Here is a 21493-nt window from a genome sequence, read left to right as displayed (position 1 = left end):
ATGATTCAGATCAAAACCTTGACAAATTTTCGAGAAAGTTGATAATTGCTCTACCACCGTTTTGGTCATACAATGGATGTGGATGGGCATCTTGAAAAATCATTCAAAAACATGTTAAACCCTCGATTTCAAAGACAAGAAGCTCACCGAGGGTGTAATTGGTGTCCGTTGGTGTTCTGACATCAAATTCGCCGCAAAGTATGAATCCTGTAGGGTTTTATTGATCATTTTATGAAATCCATTGACTTGTATTGACGCGACCGTTGTAGATGTGTAGATCAATCCGCTGAGGTGATTCTACTTACGGTAGCTATTGTTTATGTTAGCTAGGCTAGCTAGTTTGCTCACTGCTAACGCTACTCTTTAGCTCACATACAAGGAAGCCCTAGGCTAGAGTTCAGAAAACGCTTATCAAAATGGTTGATCTAGAAGAGTATGAATTTGATTGTGAGGAATTAGACTGACGGCAGCGCTTATCGTTTCGAGCCTGAATATAGTGAGGAGGAACTACAGCAAATGGAAGAGATGGAGGCTCGCCGAAACCGCAGAGCCAGAGACGGTCGATGAAGCTGTTGCTATACCACGAACCACGGGTGTTTGGTGGTGTGCTTGTTGAGAGTTTAACATGTTTTTGAATGATTTTTCAAGATGCCCATCCACATCCATTGTATGACCAAAACGGTGGTAGAGCAATTATCAACTTTCTCGAAAATGCTAGCTTTGTCAAGGTTTTGATCTGAATCATTGTATATGATCACAAGTAACCCTAAAAGAGGCCTAAACATGCATTTTCCCTTTACTATTCCTTTAAGCACAACTTCTAAAGCATGTTCTGCGTGTGTGCATGGGAGACAGGAGAAGGTGTTGACTATACGGGCCTAACTTTGCAAGCGAGGGAGAGAGGGGCTGCGTGCCATTGTGTGGGACTTGGAGCCAGATTGCCATCACTCAAATCCTACAATCACATTCAGGGCTGTAACATGGTGTTCTGTGTTTGGGTAATAAGACGTTAGTTATCAAGGTAGATGTGGTGGTCTGCAGAGCCCTACGGTTGCTTCACAACACAGCGGTTGTGCAATATTGCAGTAAATGTGACAGCCCTAGCGTAGAGCACACTAAAGCTAGGCTACCAATATTTTACACCTACTTTAGCAACGAGTGTCGTGTTTTTTGCAGACTGCAGATTAACTTGCCAAGTTAGTTAATATTAGCTAGAAGAGATGTACCGTTCCACTTTTTTGTAGTTCCGATCTGATTCTGATACCTGAATTTGGATATCTGCCGATACCTATCCGATACTGATACTAGCGGTCTTTTGAATGAAAGATGAAAATGAAATTCAATGAAAGCATTTTCGAATCCTACTACACGCATATTCATTTTTGTGTATCAGCGCCCAAGTTCATCAAATAATATAACTAATTTGTAAAATATAAGCTTGGAATAAAACCCCTCTGTTCTGCTGTCACTCACTCAGCCTGTGCAACAGAGCACGTCTCAGCCTCAGCAGAGAGCAACGGGGTCATATTTCACTATGACACGATAAGAGTAAGGAGAGGGAGACATACGCCTGTAGTTTGATTTCCTCATTAATGTTATCAGGTTCCCTATTAACATTGGGTTTAAATATGAAATATTGCCGAATAGGCGCTTTTGCTTTTGGAAATCCTTCGCCACCATCTAGTGTAGGCTAACCAACTCCAGCAGCGTATGTATATATATATATCCCCAGACGTCAGGCACAACAAATACACGTCATAACCACCACAATTTACACTTCATAATTTATAATTCACAATTTATAAAATAATCTTTATTGTAGAGAACAATACTTGGCAAGGCAAGGAACATGTCAACCATTGAAAAAGCCTGCAGGCATTCTGAAATGTGGCATGACACCAAAAGAGAAAAATTACTCTGCTGACAAACTAAACCAACAAAAAAAGCTCTAACCTTCAAATAAGAGTTTTTTTCTTTTCTGCCCGATCCCATCTCATCAGGATTACTGTACAATACGTTTAGACTGTACAGTGGCATGATACCAAAATAGGAAAATTGCTCTGCTGACATAAACTAAACCAACAATAAAAGCTCTAACCTCCAAATTAGAGTTTTTTTCTTTTCTGCCCGATCCCATCTTATCAGGATTACTGTACGTACAGACATGTAAAATGAGCAAGCTATCCACTCATATGTAGAGTTTGTCTCATACTGTGGCAACAAAGTTAAACAGATCATTACAGAGAGATCACAAAATGAAATCCACAAGTCCTTCTACAATAACTTGACAATATCCTGCCTTGCTGTGTAAGTTGACATATTCCTTGTCCTTCCCACTACCCTAATCTTCCTTCCCTATGCCTGGAAACGAAGTTGAAGAATATATCACATCAATACAACAATGAATAAGGACCTGACATTACATATGTTTTAAGTCTGAACATTTCTAACAGAAGAAGATATTGGGTCCAACTGCCATTTTTAGTTTCTCTTAACACCTACCAATAGTTGTGATGACAGTAGCAGCAAAGATGACTGCATTGGGCCAGTTCCAGTTGTTGAAGGTCTTGCTGCCTGTTATAGTGACACCCTGTCCTGAAGCATCCGACACCACCTGGGAACCAAATCAGCAAAAAGATGATCCGAGTTAATGGAATTTCACTGGAGGCAAGCCTGAGATTTGACTCGAGACAACATTCCTCTTCTAGTAACAAACACAGTAATATAGCCAAAACAAGCTCATGCCGCCAAAGGTCAATTATATAGAGCCTAAGGTCTGGTTGAGCCAGAGAGGAGTGGGACTAGGGGGGTGAGAGAATTGTTGTCTAAAGACCCATTTCTTCTACCACCTCCTTCCTGTGAGCCATTGATTATATCTCCAGATGCACCGATTAGCTGGCCTTTGCCAATGACTGCACTCAGGGACCCTAGAGGATCATTGCTGACCTGAGGGGTTTATACACTGCTGCTTATGTTAGTAGAGAGACAGGAAGAGGTGAACATGGTTGTCCCTAAACAATAATTTTGCAATCACATAATAAAATACAAGTCCCAACTGGTGTTCTTGGAGCTAGCCAAAATCCCAGTCTTAGTAAGTTTAGTTGAACTAAGGTTTTGGCCGTTAAACATCTGTATTATAGATATGTCTATAATGTCTTAAGTGTCTTTACAGCTGGGAACTCGATCTCTGACAAAATGCCCCGCTGATGTGACAGACAGAGAAATTCCCACCGACAAGCTCCCACCTACAAGACATTTCAAAACTAGATCATGCTCTTTCATGAGTGCAACTTCACTGACACAACGGTGTGAATTGTCCTTTGATAATGCACAACTGAGCTTTCTGACATATGCAGGGCCTTATGATTGTAGATCATTATTACTTCTGCAGTTGAGATTGAAGAAAAGGGACAACACAATTGTGTCCACAGAATACCATCATTACAAGCTCTGTGTACTTGAACAGGAAAAATTCATTCCCCTGAGAATGTGTACTTCAGGCAACTGCTGAAGTGTTATGGGACAATGCATTACCCCATACCCAAGCTCTTCAATTTCTCTAAAATGTGCTCTTGTGCAAGCGATTGGCAAAGTGAGCCTAAGCTCTTAAATACTGGAAGCCTTTGGTTCCTTAATAACGGGGCTGTGACAGTTCATCTCTATAATTAAACAAGTTCTAGGGTAGGGAATTTCTTTGTCTGTTGAACCAACACAGTCATCCCTGATCTTCTCTATCAGGACAACAGACTTGATAGTCAGAGCAACCCCAAATTAGAATGGAAGTGTGCACGTCTGTAAGTGGACAACTGACCATCTGACCAGCCTATGCGTAATTTTGTCAGACCACTGCTTGAAAAAACTGCTTTGATTAAAGAAATGAGTCCCCTCCATACCCAAGAAAGGTGTTAAATGTGTCGCATGGAATGTGACTTTTTGGGTTATTCCTGAATAACCGCGTTGGTGGTCGTCAGACTACAGGCTGTGTGAAAGGAACACCTGCAGACAGTATTTCACAAAAGATGAAAAAATCGAATATGTCCTGTGACTACAGGACTGCACTATAAACACAGAGAACCATGTGATATTGTTATCACGAGAATCCAACTACAAGGAACTGACTGTTATCCAATTGTGCAACACATACTACTTTGACCCTGTCTAAGCAGCACCAATGAGGAATTGAAAGTTGTTACAGAAAAAAATAAAGTGCTATTTTCTCAACCTACAGCATACAGTCCTGTAAGATAGACCTCTCAACAGTAGATCTCTCAACTAGGTCGATATGCTAGCCACACGGTGTCTAGGAGATGGAGAGAAATTCTAGGAAGGCAGAGCAAGGCCATAAAGCTATTGAGTTGGCTATAACACAGGGAAGGTTAGCAGGTCAGCTCTGGGTCAACCCAAGTCCAGTAATGCCAGAATTCTCCTGGAGAGAGGCCGTAAACACCCAACTACACATATGCTAAGGATAAAATACACACTTGTGTGGGCAGTGGTGGTGCACATGCCTAGGCATAGCTACATTTTAATAAATATCTCAAGAAACGAGCCAGTGGGGTAGCAGGCAACAATTACTCAATAAGTACACTGTGATGACTGCACCTCCAAAGAAAGAGACATGTATTACTAGTATATTGATGTTCTTGCCAAGGCTCTCATGATCATCAGGGGTGGTAGGGAACCTCTGACCACTGCATCTGACCAGTGACTGACAGGTTGCTGGTTCAAAACCAGGCCAGGCAGCACTAGAACATGCACTGATGTCACTGGTAAGGTTTTGACATGGTGGATTGGCACCAAAAAATCACTAGCGAGAGCAAAGAAGACTAATTAACCCCCCCCCCCCCCCCAACAAAAAATGAAAAGAATGAATAAATATATTCATGCTTGAACTCACTTTCAAAAATAATTCTCACCGTATGCTAAATACGGAGTGAATGGTGGGCATTTCAAACTGGATAAACGGTGATGTGCCACAGAGTGGTTCATATCAGTCCTGCCACCTCCTTAATTCTGGCCGATGCCAACCTTCTACAACCCTGCAAAGATATTTTGGTGGGTGTATCCTCATATATCCCTCCAGTATTATAGCCTCCTTGACTTAGCCTCTACTTAAGGTCCTACACAGCCAAGAGACACAAAAACCACAATGCACCATGTACTGTACCTGTACATTCCCAGTCAATGATCAAAGTGCATTCTTCACCAGGAGCAAACAGTCTGAAGTAGCTTGCTAGAGTAGAGAAGTTTGCTACAGTAAAGCCCTTAAACTAGAACAATGACAGTCTGCTGGTCTGTCTACAGCAGTCACCTACAATTTACTTAATTCATTAATTGATTTTTGTAAACCATAGAGCTGATCTCATTATTGCATTACAACTGTTTATTGTAGGGGTAGTATGCATGGCCATTCTCCTCATCCTGTTGCTACAGTAGGAAGCTGCACAGCTTTTCTCTCAAATATAAACATGTATTACTTGTAAAGCTATCAAAACTGATGGTTGTAGTAGGCGATTAGTAGGCTACAACTCCATTTTTACATGTTTGCTTAAGGTTGTGAGTGGGAATTCTCTTCACCTGGTAGCAGTATACTGTATTACTGTAGCTTGCTGTGCACATTTCTAATTGATCTAGAACATGGGTTCCCAAACTCCATCAATGTGGGCCTCCCCTCTGAAAACAGTGACACACCCGCACCCCCCCAAATTTGTCCATTTTGCAAGGCAGCGTTGCTAGCCTATAATGTTACACAGCTAAGTTAGCTCGGTGGCACCTGCTGCTAGTTAACGTTATGAAGTTTTCGCACAATACATTCATGCCTGTTGGGGGAGACTCTCTCTGCACTATCCACAAATTCAGTATACATCTCTCCCATTATTTATTTCGATTTTCTGACCTTTAAAATCACATTTCATTCATAAAAACCATAGACATTTTAAAAAAGTAAAACATGTTTTTCCTTTCTTTTTTTTTTCTAACCATCCCTCTGCGCCTCCCCTGAATTTCTTTGGGGCCCCCCAGGGGAGGCCCGCCTCACAGTTTGGGAATTCCTGATCTAGAAGATTAATTCTAGCATTGGCAACTATTAAGAATTTAGCATTGACAACCAGTTTGTCTCTAAAGCTGTATAGGACAAAAAATACTTTTTACAGTTCACTTAATTTTGCTTCCCTCTGGGAAATGTAGGGGTAGGATCTATGTCCACCCCCCTTTGCTCTCTGTAAAGTGCATTGTGTTGCCTCTGTGTATGAAATGCATTATATAAATAAAGTTTGATTTGATTTGACTAATACATGAACTAATGCTGAAAATGTGCCCCGTCAATCAAGCACAACACAATTTAAAAGGATCACGCTACCGGAAATCAGGAATATCACAAATGATTTCACTAAAAATAAAACAGGTCAGGTACTGTAGCTGTGTGATTGGTGTGAGAACATTCCACCTAGAACTGTCAGTAGATTTCAGCAGAGATTACATAAACGATACAAGGGGGGGGGGGGGGGAGTAAATGCTGTGTCAGGTGCTGGAAACTAGACAAACCACTTCCAGAGTATCTCTACTTCCCCTGCACAAATGAACTTGTCATGGGAGAATTCTTAGACAATAAGTAATCATTAATTAGCTACATTTTAAAAGGCAATTGGCTAGATTTAAACCAGGAGAAATAAACATCTGACAGGAATATTAAACTCACTAAACTACTTTAAGTGAAAGGTTGGGTTGTGTGTGAGTGTTACTTTTAATTTTATTTGTATATTGTCTAGACTTGTATGCTGTTGTATCAGGTCTTGTTATGGAACAATCAACAAGTAAAATGGCAAACAAGAAGGCTGTGTCATGAATATTCCAAGCTACCAGTTACAAATTACAAAAATTCAGCATGCAAAAAAATTCAGCATACAAAAAGGCCTGATTTGACAAATGAAATAATCTGTCAAAAAATGCACACACAACAAAAATTAATTGTTTTAAATGGTTGCTTGACACAAGTCCCCCATCTAGTAATTCATAACAATGGTTTGGGGCCAATGCCACCCGACACCCTCCTCAACCCCAAAACCCAAAAATTACATCTTGCAATTTTTGATGGATGTTGGTAAATATGAGCAGAATACCACTGTTGAGACAAGTAAACTTATGCCGGGGAACTGAGCTAAAATGGAAGGCTAAAGTACATTTGCATGTAACTTCTTGAGGACTGCATGTACATTTGCATGCAACTTCTTGAGGATTTAAAACTTATACAGAGTAGTAACCCCAAGGTGCAACAGGAAGGTGTTGAAACATGAATGGCCAAATGAACCATCAGTCAAAGTATGAATGTGTTTGGTGTGTGTGTGTGTGTGTGTGTGTTTCAACTATTACAGGGCACATACTTATGCACACTGCAATGCAATGTACAAGTCTGCACGAGTTCAACATGTTCAGAGCCAGAACTGTTTTCAGAACATCATTGGTGAGTAGGATTAAATGTAGGCTATGCATTTAGAATGTTTGGTAGTCAAAAGCTCATATATATATATATATATTACACAGGACCTTGAAGGTTGTGTGAGCAGCGACATGGAACACACAACACAAAAAACATGCATTTCAGTGGGCTTGTCTGATTGGTCCTCTGCATTTCTCCCATCCCAGCTGTCCTCCCCCAGGGGCAGCCAGTAGCAGTGGGCAGTAGGGATGTCACGGTGTGGATTTTTCCCCCACTGACTAATAAACCCATGACAACACCGCTATTACTGTTAACACCATCTAGCCTACAATAAGAGAGTGATTACTTTAATCTTTAACGACCTTTGCCTTATGTTGAACAGCACTGTTGTGTATTTGAATTTGGTGTTGTGTGCCTCCATGACTTGTCTGCAAATGTGCAATCACAGAAAGTTAAGATATAAACTCACTTTCAAAAATAATTCTCACCGTATGCTAAATACGGAGTGAATGGTGGGCATTTCAAACTGGATAAACGGTGATGTGCCACAGAGTGGTTCATATCAGTCCTGCCACCTCCTTAATTCTGGCCGATGCCAACCTTCTACAACCCTGCAAAGATATTTTGGTGGGTGTATCCTCATATATCCCTCCAGTATTATAGCCTCCTTGACTTAGCCTCTACTTAAGGTCCTACACAGCCAAGAGACACAAAAACCACAATGCACCATGTACTGTACCTGTACATTCCCAGTCAATGATCAAAGTGCATTCTTCACCAGGAGCAAACAGTCTGAAGTAGCTTGCTAGAGTAGAGAAGTTTGCTACAGTAAAGCCCTTAAACTAGAACAATGACAGTCTGCTGGTCTGTCTACAGCAGTCACCTACAATTTACTTAATTCATTAATTGATTTTTGTAAACCATAGAGCTGATCTCATTATTGCATTACAACTGTTTATTGTAGGGGTAGTATGCATGGCCATTCTCCTCATCCTGTTGCTACAGTAGGAAGCTGCACAGCTTTTCTCTCAAATATAAACATGTATTACTTGTAAAGCTATCAAAACTGATGGTTGTAGTAGGCGATTAGTAGGCTACAACTCCATTTTTACATGTTTGCTTAAGGTTGTGAGTGGGAATTCTCTTCACCTGGTAGCAGTATACTGTATTACTGTAGCTTGCTGTGCACATTTCTAATTGATCTAGAACATGGGTTCCCAAACTCCATCAATGTGGGCCTCCCCTCTGAAAACAGTGACACACCCGCACCCCCCCAAATTTGTCCATTTTGCAAGGCAGCGTTGCTAGCCTATAATGTTACACAGCTAAGTTAGCTCGGTGGCACCTGCTGCTAGTTAACGTTATGAAGTTTTCGCACAATACATTCATGCCTGTTGGGGGAGACTCTCTCTGCACTATCCACAAATTCAGTATACATCTCTCCCATTATTTATTTCGATTTTCTGACCTTTAAAATCACATTTCATTCATAAAAACCATAGACATTTTAAAAAAGTAAAACATGTTTTTCCTTTCTTTTTTTTTTCTAACCATCCCTCCGCGCCTCCCCTGAATTTCTTTGGGGCCCCCCAGGGGAGGCCCGCCTCACAGTTTGGGAATTCCTGATCTAGAAGATTAATTCTAGCATTGGCAACTATTAAGAATTTAGCATTGACAACCAGTTTGTCTCTAAAGCTGTATAGGACAAAAAATACTTTTTACAGCTCACTTAATTTTGCTTCCCTCTGGGAAATGTAGGGGTAGGATCTATGTCCACCCCCCTTTGCTCTCTGTAAAGTGCATTGTGTTGCCTCTGTGTATGAAATGCATTATATAAATAAAGTTTGATTTGATTTGACTAATACATGAACTAATGCTGAAAATGTGCCCCGTCAATCAAGCACAACACAATTTAAAAGGATCACGCTACCGGAAATCAGGAATATCACAAATGATTTCACTAAAAATAAAACAGGTCAGGTACTGTAGCTGTGTGACTGGTGTGAAAACATTCCACCTAGAACTGTCAGTAGATTTCAGCAGAGATTACATAAACGATACAAGGGGGGGGGGGGGGGGGGGAGTAAATGCTGTGTCAGGTGCTGGAAACTAGACAAACCACTTCCAGAGTATCTCTACTTCCCCTGCACAAATGAACTTGTCATGGGAGAATTCTTAGACAATAAGTAATCATTAATTAGCTACATTTTAAAAGGCAATTGGCTAGATTTAAACCAGGAGAAATAAACATCTGACAGGAATATTAAACTCACTAAACTACTTTAAGTGAAAGGTTGGGTTGTGTGTGAGTGTTACTTTTAATTTTATTTGTATATTGTCTAGACTTGTATGCTGTTGTATCAGGTCTTGTAATGGAACAATCAACAAGTCAAATGGCAAACAAGAAGGCTGTGTCATGAATATTCCAAGCTACCAGTTACAAATTACAAAAATTCAGCATGCAAAAAAATTCAGCATACAAAAAGGCCTGATTTGACAAATGAAATAATCTGTCAAAAAATGCACACACAACAAAAATTAATTGTTTTAAATGGTTGCTTGACACAAGTCCCCCATCTAGTAATTCATAACAATGGTTTGGGGCCAATGCCACCCGACACCCTCCTCAACCCCAAAACCCAAAAATGACATCTTGCAATTTTTGATGGATGTTGGTAAATATGAGCAGAATACCACTGTTGAGACAAGTAAACTTATGCCGGGGAACTGAGCTAAAATGGAAGGCTAAAGTACATTTGCATGTAACTTCTTGAGGACTGCATGTACATTTGCATGCAACTTCTTGAGGATTTAAAACTTATACAGAGTAGTAACCCCAAGGTGCAACAGGAAGGTGTTGAAACATGAATGGCCAAATGAACCATCAGTCAAAGTATGAATGTGTTTGGTGTGTGTGTGTGTTTCAACTATTACAGGGCACATACTTATGCACACTGCAATGCAATGTACAAGTCTGCACGAGTTCAACATGTTCAGAGCCAGAACTGTTTTCAGAACATCATTGGTGAGTAGGATTAAATGTAGGCTATGCATTTAGAATGTTTGGTAGTCAAAAGCTCATATATATATATATTACACAGGACCTTGAAGGTTGTGTGAGCAGCGACATGGAACACACAACACAAAAAACATGCATTTCAGTGGGCTTGTCTGATTGGTCCTCTGCATTTCTCCCATCCCAGCTGTCCTCCCCCAGGGGCAGCCAGTAGCAGTGGGCAGTAGGGATGTCACGGTGTGGATTTTTCCCCCACTGACTAATAAACCCATGACAACACCGGTATTACTGTTAACACCATCTAGCCTACAATAAGAGAGTGATTACTTTAATCTTTAACGACCTTTGCCTTATGTTGAACAGCACTGTTGTGTATTTGAATTTGGTGTTGTGTGCCTCCATGGCTTGTCTGCAAATGTGCAATCACAGAAAGTTAAGATATAAACTCGGCCCTGTGCTTTTTATAATCAGAAATTATTTATTGCCATGTAGTTTCTCAACATAGCCTACTAGGAATGTGCACCATCCCTGAAGCAATTTCGAAGTATGTTGAAAAACTACATGGCGATAAACAAAGTCTGATTCTGATTATAAAGAAGCACAGGACTGACTCTAACGTTCATCTCATTCTTACTTTACTGTGATCGTGCATTTGCAGGCAAGCCGTGGAGGCAAACAATGCCAAATTACCTCCGCAAATCTTTGTTATGAACTGAATGCTGCTAGTATAGGCAAAAGAATAGGCTCCTTGGTGGCTAGGTTAGCTGTTAACGTTAGCTAGACTAGCCAGCCACTAAAGGCTATTCGCTTTATTCATGCAGCTGCCATATTGGTCAAGTCTGACGTAATTGGTGGGACGAATGCGGAAGTGCTCGCGTTCGCATTTGGAAATACATGGAAGTGAATGCAGCTGACGGCTAACGTGAAAACTATGGCAGTAAAAAACAATCTGAGTCTGGTAATGATGAGTTTGTAATCCCGATCCCAATCCCTTCTTCAGCCTGTTTTTTTTGACTATTTTGGTTCTTGGAGTGGTGTTTTTATAGTGAACTTTTTACATTGGAGTCAATGGGCACTTCCGCATTCGTCCCACCAATTACGTCAGACTTGACCAATGGCAGCTGCGTGAATAAAGCGAATAGCCATAACGTCCTCCTCCACTCCCCTGCCACCCCTCTGTATTCTCTTCACGTGAACTGAAACTGAAATGTGATTCCTCTAGACTCTGTGCTGCGTGTACATGTTTTTTGTATTGGTTTCTTTATGGGGGAAACCCTTGCAAACACGGGGAGAACATGAAAACTCGGTAGAGAAAGGCCTGGGAGATACCCCACCCGAGTACCTGACAAATAAAGCTAAATCTATTTTGTGAGGGAGATGTTGCTGTTTCATGTTGCAAAAGTGATTCCAGAAATACAATCAAACAGTTTTCTGAAATGATTGTGTTAACATGCACAATAGCCTAAACCTTTCACAAGGTCTCTTTGAGAATTCCAAAAGGGGCTCTTGCTACCTCAACCAAATAGCTGTAACAGAGCTTAAAAAAAAAAAAAAGACAGGTGTCCACAATGTAAACATGAGATCTCAAGAAGTGAGTCAGTAGATAAACAAACACGTATGTGCCATTACTTGTATAAAGTGCATGATTTATTTGTAGGCCCTCTCTGAAAATGTTGCCAAGAGCAGACTTGGAGACCCATTGCTACACTCTGATAACCAGAGAGCAAAACCACAATGACAAACTGCAACTGTTATCACAACAGCTGAGCAGTGTTACATTCCAAAGGTAGTTTTCCACTCTCGTGAAGAGAGCAATGGAGGCCGGATGCAGTGAACAGATGCTAGCATGCACAGTTTGACTTTGTGGCAAACAATGGAGTCACTTAAAAGTGTGCTGACTCCCTGTCAGCACTGCGATGTGCAACAATCAATGCAGCCAGAATTCAATATTGAGTCTAAGTAAGTCTATTTGCCCCGGTTTTAAATCTATCCAAATGCTTTTTAAAATGTTGTAATGATTACTTATTATGTAAGAACTCTACCATGATAAACCAGGTCCGGGTCGGGGTTATGTTTTAGGTGCCACGTGTTTGTTAGTTAGTTTGTCTGTCAGCAGGATTATGCAAAAACCACCCGACCAATTTTCATTAAACTTGGTGGAGGGGTGTAGCATGGGCCCATTACATTTTGGAGTGGATCCGAATCATGGGGCGGATCTAAAGTTTGACAGCTGTCCCGACTCCCGCGGTCTCCCATCAGCCTCTATATGAGAGAGAAAAAAAAGAAGAGGAACGAATCGTCGAATCTCTGGTTTGAACAGGCGAATCCAATTCAACTGACAAAATTCAAGGAACAGGTGAATCTAATTCGTTTAACAAAATTCAAGGAAGGACTAAGGCATACCTGTTGGTTTCAAATGTGTTTATTATAGGCTAGTGCCTAAAGTTGGATTTCAAAGAAATATTTAAATTGTTCAGAGGAAATAAAACAAATTCAGGTGGATGAAAATAAAATGTATGAACATTAAAATGATTGATTTGATAAGAAACAGTATCTCTTGTGCATTTAGCAATAGTGTAGAGTAAATTGTAGTACTGAGTAGTTTCAGAGCACTTGATGCAGGTGGTGTCTGGGAAACAGATTGTCTCCCTCACCAGCCAGGGAATGAAGATTAGGGATGGTGATTAGGGAACCGGTTCCCAGTGAATCGATTCCTTGGAATCGTTAGCCAAAATCCTTAACAATTCCGCTATCGATTCCTGTTGTTGCTGCGCATGCGCGATGACGTCGCACGCACAATGCCTTGTTTTGTTTTATTAGACCGCGGTAGAAGAAGCCAGCAACATGTTGTCTAGGCATAAACGTTCAAAAGTGTGGTTACATTTCATGCGACAAGATGACAACACGGCCACTTGCAAAAAACGTATATCACCAAAGGGGGGAAATACTACAAATATGCAAAAACATTTGGCCACACAGCATGCGATAACTTTTGCAGGAATGTCCCGTTCTTGATGCGCTCCAGGGTGACGACAGCAGCGCAGCTAACGTGTAGTCGAAGGTAAACTACTCCAGAGTCCCTGTCTATTGTGTTAGTGCCATTTGTTTAATTGTGTAAACCAGCTTTCACTATATGAATAATCTCCATTTCCATCCATGTAATTTAGATGATGACGTTCAGAGTCAGGCTCGTGGTCAGTCTGGGTCAGAGGCTACTTCTTGTAGAAGTAGTAGAATTGTTAATTCTCCATACAGTTGATGGTTGCAGACCTACTCGGTTCCATTTGGACTTCACTCGATTATATTTGTTGCCAGTTGCCGCTGCTAGTTTTATTTTTGTCAGCTCAGCTCATATACCCTTTTTAAATGGAAGGAGCATTGTACTTTCCATTAGTAACATGTTAGACTGTTATTGGATTTAAAATTCAACAGAATAATAATTCATGTTTTATTTATCTTTTTCTATAGAAAAAATACTGATTTGTTTATGTCAGTTTTATTTTTAGTTCAAGGTGAATACACCTAAAAAACAGCACTGTAATTGGCATGTTCAAAGTATATATGAAAGAAAATTAATGTTAATAACCCTGTTTGTACTCTTTTGCCCAATGAGAATCGATAAGAGAATCGATAAGGAATCGGATCGATAAGCAGAATCGAAAATGGAATCGGAATCGCTCAAATCTTATCAATATCCATCCCTAATGAAGATTATCCTCAAGTGTTCTTCCACAGTGTCAATCCAGTAGTTAAGAATTGTACTCACCATCATCCCTGCAATACAGCAAAGCGCTCAGCTAGGTCACACTCCAACAGATTGAGCTTAATCAATGTGATAAGAATAGTTAATTGCTAGGCAAGGCTACTGCAGCCCAGGCAGGTGGAGATAAGTTCTGTGCAGGCATGCACCACAGAGCAAATGGAGACAGAGGGAGAGAGACGTAGGGAGGTAGAGAGAGCGGGACAAAGAGAGGGAGAGAGACCTTGAGAGTGCCCTTTTCTAGTTCCCATTGCACATGACAAAGCATTTACTTTTTCCCCCTTCCTTGTATCATTTATGCCATCTCTGCTGGAGAATCTGCTGACAGTTCTAGGTTGTTCTCACACCAATCACACGACTATAGCTCATCTATTTTTTGTGAAATCACTTTTGAAATTCCTGATTTTGTTACGTTCTCCTACATGCATTAACTAAAGTAGCAAACCTGCTTTAAAAACCAATTAAAACTAAACTGAAATTGAAAACAAAAAGTTAAAATTATATAAAAATAAAAACTAATGGAAAAAGCAAAAACTGAAAAAGCAAACCTATTTTAACCTTGGTTGACAGAGCGAGAGGTAATGTTTTCGGTGGCACGTGTTGGTTCGTCTGTCCGTTAGCAGGATTCTGCAAAAACTACCATACTGATTCTCATAAAACAGGGTGGAAGGGTGTAGCATGGTCCAGCTTAGAACTCATTACATTTTGGAGTGCATCCAAATCACAAGGTGAGTCCACAAGCCGCACAAACACAGCTGGGCCAGACATTCACCTCCATTCATTTTTGGGGGACTTGCATGTAGGCTCAGGAATGAAAAATGCATCCCATTCACCCCATTCATTGTTAATGGGGGGATTGAAACAGCCATTCACCTTTCATTTTTTGGACTAGGATTATGCAAAAACTACCAGACCGATTTTCATGAAGCTCAGTGGAGGGGTGTAGCATGTGCCAACTTAGAAACCAACACATTTTGGAGTGGATCTGAATAACAGGACGGGTCCTCGAGCCGTCCAAACACAGCTGGGCCAGCCATTCACCTCCATTCATTTTTGGGGGACTTGCATGTAGGCTCAGGAATGAAAAATTCACCCCATTCATTGTTAATGGGGGGATTGAAACAGCCATATCTCAACATGGGAAGGTCACAGAGACTTGGGGTTTGGCAACCTGGTCTCACTTGGCAGACTTCAGAGTTTGTCCATCGCCTCCAAACGTCACTTCTAGACAGCCTCCAAACGTCATTTCTAGACGGCATCATACAAATATCCGTGGAGGCGCTCGGGCAGCGAGCATTGAGCAATTCCCCTGCGCGCCCGTGCAGGGGTATTGCGATATGTGGAGCGCGCCCACTAAGCACCGTCCGAGTAGCTCCACTCTTGGGTCCAGTTTCGTAAATTAGCCTGATCCCTGTGTCCATGTCTATCCTCTGTGTTGATGTAGATGGTGCTTGTGTACACTGTGAATAGTTAGCTAGCTAGCATCCAAGCATTAGCTAGTGTTAGAATACGAGCTAGCTAACGCGAACAGTAGCTATAAGAACAGTACCTAATGCTAGCTAATAATAATGACAGTAAGAATGTGAGCTAGTTGGCTAGCTAGTAAGGTTGTTTGCTAGTTGCTTGTAAATCGTTGTTGACCCACCCAACCCAAAGTTGTTTGACCCACCCAACCCACCCTCCTCAAAAGCGCTTGCAAATTTATACCCCTCTTCTATCACGTGTTCCAATGTGAACAACCAACCACAAAACTCTGAGAACAACCAATCAAAAACTTAGGCCTATCCCACGTCGTCTGCCGACGTTTATAACTGTATGATGCCGTCTAGAAATGACATATGGAGGCGATGGACAAACGTTGAATTCTGAAGTCTGCCAAGTGAGACCAGGCTGGGTTTGGACAGGCATAAAGCTCTCAACCTAATGAATACAGCAATATCAAACATGTCCTGCCCTGAAATGCATTGATGGGCAGAGGTCTGTGCTCTCTGAGTTATGCATTTTTATTGGTTTGGGACACACTTCACCAAACCTTTAAAGCCCAATTAACCCTAGTCTGTCAGTCCAAAACAGTGGGTGTTCTAACTGGCGGGCCACCTTGGTTTGGTGTGAATTGGTGAGAATACCTCGTTGGCCGCCGCTGAACCAGAGAGGTTAGACTCACTTTTTGGCCATTTTAAGTTGTGGAATCTGCATCAGATGTTGGTCACAGAAGTCCAACATGCTGCCATGTTAATTTTGCATCTATACTTAATTCTCTCCCAAGACAAATAAAGGAGCATGTCAAGCCTTCTCTGACAGAGTGGCTATATCACGTCACACCGTCTCTGCTGTTTTCACTTATCACTTCACTGTTTGCATTCCTAAGAAGCACCTCACACTCAGCTGAAAACGGTGTTTGCAAACAGTCGACATTCAAAGGTTTTTCTCTAATTTGCTTGCTCAAAAACGATTAGTCATTATAGAGTCAGCTGCACAAAATGCAGAGAAGACTGCAGCTATCAAACTCATCAGCTTCTGAGGATTTCACTTGTTTACAATGTCTGGCAAATACTTCTACTGCTACTTCAAACATGAAATGAGTAAACCAAATTTCATCCCTACTCTTACAGACAGATTTTTACTATTCAGTCTTTAATTAGCCCCCCTTTGGAATTTTTCAGTTCGTGTTTAGGCTATGTCATACCATCAGGGGTTAAATTGGGCCAGGGCTATCTGGGGCTCAGCCTGTCCAATGGAAGACCGGCATGCAGGCCATTTCATCTCAAAGACAGATCATTAAAGGCTTGATATTTGCTATTTATGAAGCAGTATTAAGTGCCACCATCACTGCTGCCACTGCACGCACCCATGCCAACCGTACTAAAACAGCCCCCCCCCCACATAACAAATTAACAAATCCCAATCCCTGCATACCAGGTATGTAAGTTCAAGGTATACATTTTATTTCCAATAGCAAGAAAACATTGATTTGTTTGTTGAAGCTCCAGGCAAGCAGGTATTGTCCCATCTCAGGGTCTAGACCTGCTACTACTACACCAATACTGCAGCAGTGCCAGACAGTACTCACAGCCCTGCTCCACTACAACCATCAGTACTGTCACGACTCACAGCCCTGCTCCACTACAACCATCATCAATACTGTCACGACTCACAGCCCTGCTCCACTACAACCATCATCAATACTGTCACGACTCAACCCTGCTCCACTACAACCATCATCAATACTGTCACGACTCACAGCCCTGCTCCACTACAACCATCATCAATACTCTCACGACTCACAGCCCTGCTCCACTACAATCATCATCAATACTCTCACAACTCACAGCCCTGCTCCACTACAACCATCAGTACTGTCACGTCTCACAGCCCTGCTCCACTACAACCATCAGTAATATCATGACTCACAGCCCTGCTCCACTACAACCATCATCAATACTGTCACAACTCACAGCCCTGCTCCACTACAACCATGAATACTGTCACGATTCACAGCCCTGCTCCACTACAACCATCAGCTTTCCAGCATTGCCATAGCTATTGTGTCTATAACATTGTGTTGACAATGTGGTTGGCTAATGCTAATATATCAAGGATGACTAAACATATATCTGCCAAAGAGTGGAGATAACACTAAAAAACATTTTTAACATAAATTGTTGTAATGACCAAGTTTACTATTATTAGTAAAACAACATCTGGAACATGACAGCTTTGCTTCAATTTTGTTTCAAGTTTCTGACTTTGCTTCAGTTAATTTTAAATTATTTATATATATAATTAATACATTTTCCTGTCTAAAGCATTCAAGTCAGAGCAAGACAAAACATTCACAGTAGGGCCTTGTGACATCTTCAATAATACATAGTGTAACATGTCAATTCTTGCTACTCATCTTTGGATTTATTACATATAACAGCGATCATCAAATAGTTCAAGTCAACCTGTCTGAGTTAATGACAAACTAAGGTCCTCCTTGAAGGGCACAGACATGTACTAGTTGGTTAATTTGTAATTTGAAAGTCTGCAACTATGTCTTCCAAAACAAGAAGCCGTGTACCAGACTGCCCCTTGGACCTTCAAGTGCATTAAGTAATCTGTAGCAGGCAAGTACAAATACGATAAGATACCACCACAACAACTGAAGGACAATAAACTCAAGGTTTGCCCTTGGACCTTTAAGCGAATACTCACCTCCTGAACAGGATTTCAGTGGTCTCTAATGTTATAGTTGGTCATTGGAAAATGTATAGACTTGGGTAATATAAACTTATAGGCGGTTGTTTGGACATTTTGAATAGCTTACTGTCCTTCTGCCCTCCTCACGTCAGCTAAAACAGTGATGTGCATGGACAGCTAGCTGGAGTCTGCTTTGTATTCACTATATCTTAATTTCTTCTCACTTTATTTGTTTTTATATAATCATATTTGATGTTAAGCATTCTAAGCATTTTAAGAAGATATATTTATTGGGATGCTGTCATGAAGCTAGCAACGATTAGCCGATCAGCTAACGCCAGCTGTGTCAAATCCAATTGCTCATGAACATCAACGATGTTGCACTGTGAGCAGCTGTTGTGCGAGCTTGATTTTACTTTCTAAATTGTTTGGGGTCAGTGATATTAGTGTACAGATACTGATGTGACAAATGTAAAACATGCAGTGAGTGATGGTTTTGTTTTTTCTCGTATCAGCTATATTTTTGTCCGCCATTGTTTAAAAAATGTTAGCCTCATTTTGGATGTCAATGCATCACGTTCACAAAGCATTGTGGGATTTTTTGTTGTGCGCTCCTGTTGAATGTGCATCGATGTACTATCGGCAGAATAAACCTGCAAATAAAACAAAATGTATACACTTTTTTCCCACTGCTTCACTGACACAAAGGGGCAATACTTTGTTGGTGGAAGACAACATGTTTACCGTGCATTATTTCTTTTAAAGAGCACACCCTAGAAGTCTAACTGGCCCATCAACAAGCTATCAGGACCACAGCTAACAACTGCTACACAGCACTAACTGTGCCATATTTAAATGCGTCTCACCCCCTATTTCTACCCTCTATTCAACTACACACAAATAAAGAGACCTGAAACTAACAGGTGCCTCACCTGAAGGAGGAAAAGGCATGGCACATATGTATACCATTTCACTCCCAAACCCTGAATGGAATGGGGGTAGTGGGTCATAAATCTTCTCAAGGTCTCAACATTTGGGGCAGAGAGGGCACATGTTAAGACATGTTCAGTTTTTGGTCAGATACACAAGAGAGCCCAAATCCATGTCTTCTAAAAGACAACATTGTAAACCAAGAGTTATGTTATTATAAAAGTGTTGAGATAGGGTAGATAATAGTGTTTGCAGAGGCTGTTCAATCTTTGTTTTGATGCCATGCTCCTAACTTGATGCCATGCTCCTAACTGCCAATTCATTTAGATAAATGTAGGTATTGTGGTTATTCTATGTTCCATATTGTACCAGGACATTTCTGTTGAAATAACTGTGATGTTCTACACGTTTGTTTTCACATGGTAGTCTACTACTGTCTCCACAAGCAGAACAAAGAAAAGAGAATCTTTCCACTTACATAATCTACAGTATCTGACAGAATCGTAAAATATTCCAAAATAGACAGTGCCAAATATATATGTTAAGTGAATTGATACTTTCATTGGGCCAAGCTTTTGTGATATGTAATTCAATGGTTAGCAAACTTAAGAGTTTTCACTAAAAACACGCTTTCTGGAATACCCCCAGGAGTGTGAGCAGACTGCTGACACTACAGAGGTCAATGATACTGCTACACCCATTTTTAGTATCATTTTTACGGGACATAAAATCTTAACCATTGAACATTGTGAAACGTTTAAAGAAAGACTGTTCAAGAACGTTAAAGACAGACTCACAGTAAACTCTTGGTAGGCTATTATAGCATATCACAACAGACAAATATTCCTGCAATTAAAAGTGTATAATAGTCCCAGCATTATCAACCAGTGTTAGGAGTTATGGAGTTAGGTCAGATAAGGCTCGTTTCCTAGAGCAGGGATTTGGGGGTTTTGGAGTTTGAATGACTCCTAATCTGTATTTAGAAGTGACTGCATCACACTGAAGTATAACTGAGTGAATACAGACATATGGGGCTCTGTTTTGACCCCCAAGTGAATCGTTGATATTTGACTCATCCGCAAACTCAGAGTGAAATATATATAACGCGATCAAATGTTTGTTGAACTAAAATCGATCTATGACAAATAGCCTAATGAGTTTGCCTTTCTGTGACACATGGAGTTAGTATTTTCTTTCAGTCTATGCTATTTCTACCGCTACGAGCAAAATGTGGACACATTGCTCGCGTGCATGGTCTCCTGATTGTAAGAGTTTGCTTTACAAAGTGACCATGTTATAGTGGATTTTCTTACCTCCAATATTTTGTCCAAGTCATCCTTCGTGAGACAGGGATAGTCCTCGAGTATTTTATTCTTTCGAGCACTGTATTGTTTTGCGGCGTGTTCCCAATTGGGTTCCTCGAGAACTTGGAATATCGCTGCCCCAATGGACAGATAAAAAATGATTGCCGAAGTCAACAATGGACCTTTATCTACCATACTTATGCACAATGACTACAACTTTAAAATAGCAGGAGAGGGGCCCCGAATAGCCTAAAATGTAGAGCTATAGCCTATCAAGCTCATGTTCAACACTATCTTTGGAGTAGGTTACTTATTTCTTCCGCACTACTTTCATAAAAACCTTTTCGGAATAATCCCATGTAACATCAGCTTCTTTAGTGTAAAACTGTGCAAAATTGTTCATAAAGTTAACAGGACCGCTCGCATGTTATCCTTGTGCCAAAGGTCCGATAAAGTGAGAGGTCTCGCTGCGACCCAGTTGTTTACTCTCCACGTGCGCATACAGTGTGATAGCGTGCAGCCTCCTGTGTAGCAGCCTCTACCTAAACTTTGCAAAGGAACGGAGAAGAGCAAAGATCTATCCACGCGAGAAATAATTTGCTGCGCGACAGGTAAACTGAACTGCATCTTGCCTATTAGCCTACATAAACAGACGCCGCTCAATGTGTGCTGAGTTTATGCCTAAGGGCTCTCAACATGCTGGAAGTGTAATATTTTCGCAATTTCTTTAGAACTAATTCCGATTTCTTTGATGTTGTGTTAAGCAATAGTCAACCGTTTTTAAGCAACTTCTAAAGTTGCTCAAAGTAGGTAAGAAGTAGCATTTTATCGTCAATCTGCGGCAAATGGGCACATTTTCAAATCTT

General features: G+C 40.9%; 1 protein-coding gene across 1 annotated transcript in view; it reads right to left on the bottom strand.

The window, feature by feature from the left end:
* LOC311309102 (potassium channel subfamily K member 5-like) overlaps positions 1-21105 on the bottom strand; it is a 28030-nt gene extending 6925 nt beyond the window's left edge. The window contains exons 1-2 of the mRNA XM_084438268.1: positions 20637-21105; positions 2503-2614 (exon numbers count right to left, since the gene is read on the bottom strand). Coding sequence (XP_084294394.1) covers positions 2503-2614; positions 20637-20822 — 298 coding nt within the window. The 5' untranslated portion in view covers positions 20823-21105. The remainder of the gene's footprint in view (positions 1-2502; positions 2615-20636) is intronic.
* Between the last annotated feature and the right edge of the window lie 388 nt (positions 21106-21493).

This window comes from Borostomias antarcticus (assembly GCF_949987555.1).
Source record: "Borostomias antarcticus genome assembly, chromosome: 5".
NCBI lineage: Eukaryota > Metazoa > Chordata > Actinopteri > Stomiiformes > Stomiidae > Borostomias > Borostomias antarcticus.
Note: the sequence above shows the minus strand (reverse complement) of the source record. Positions and strands in the feature narration are given on the sequence as shown.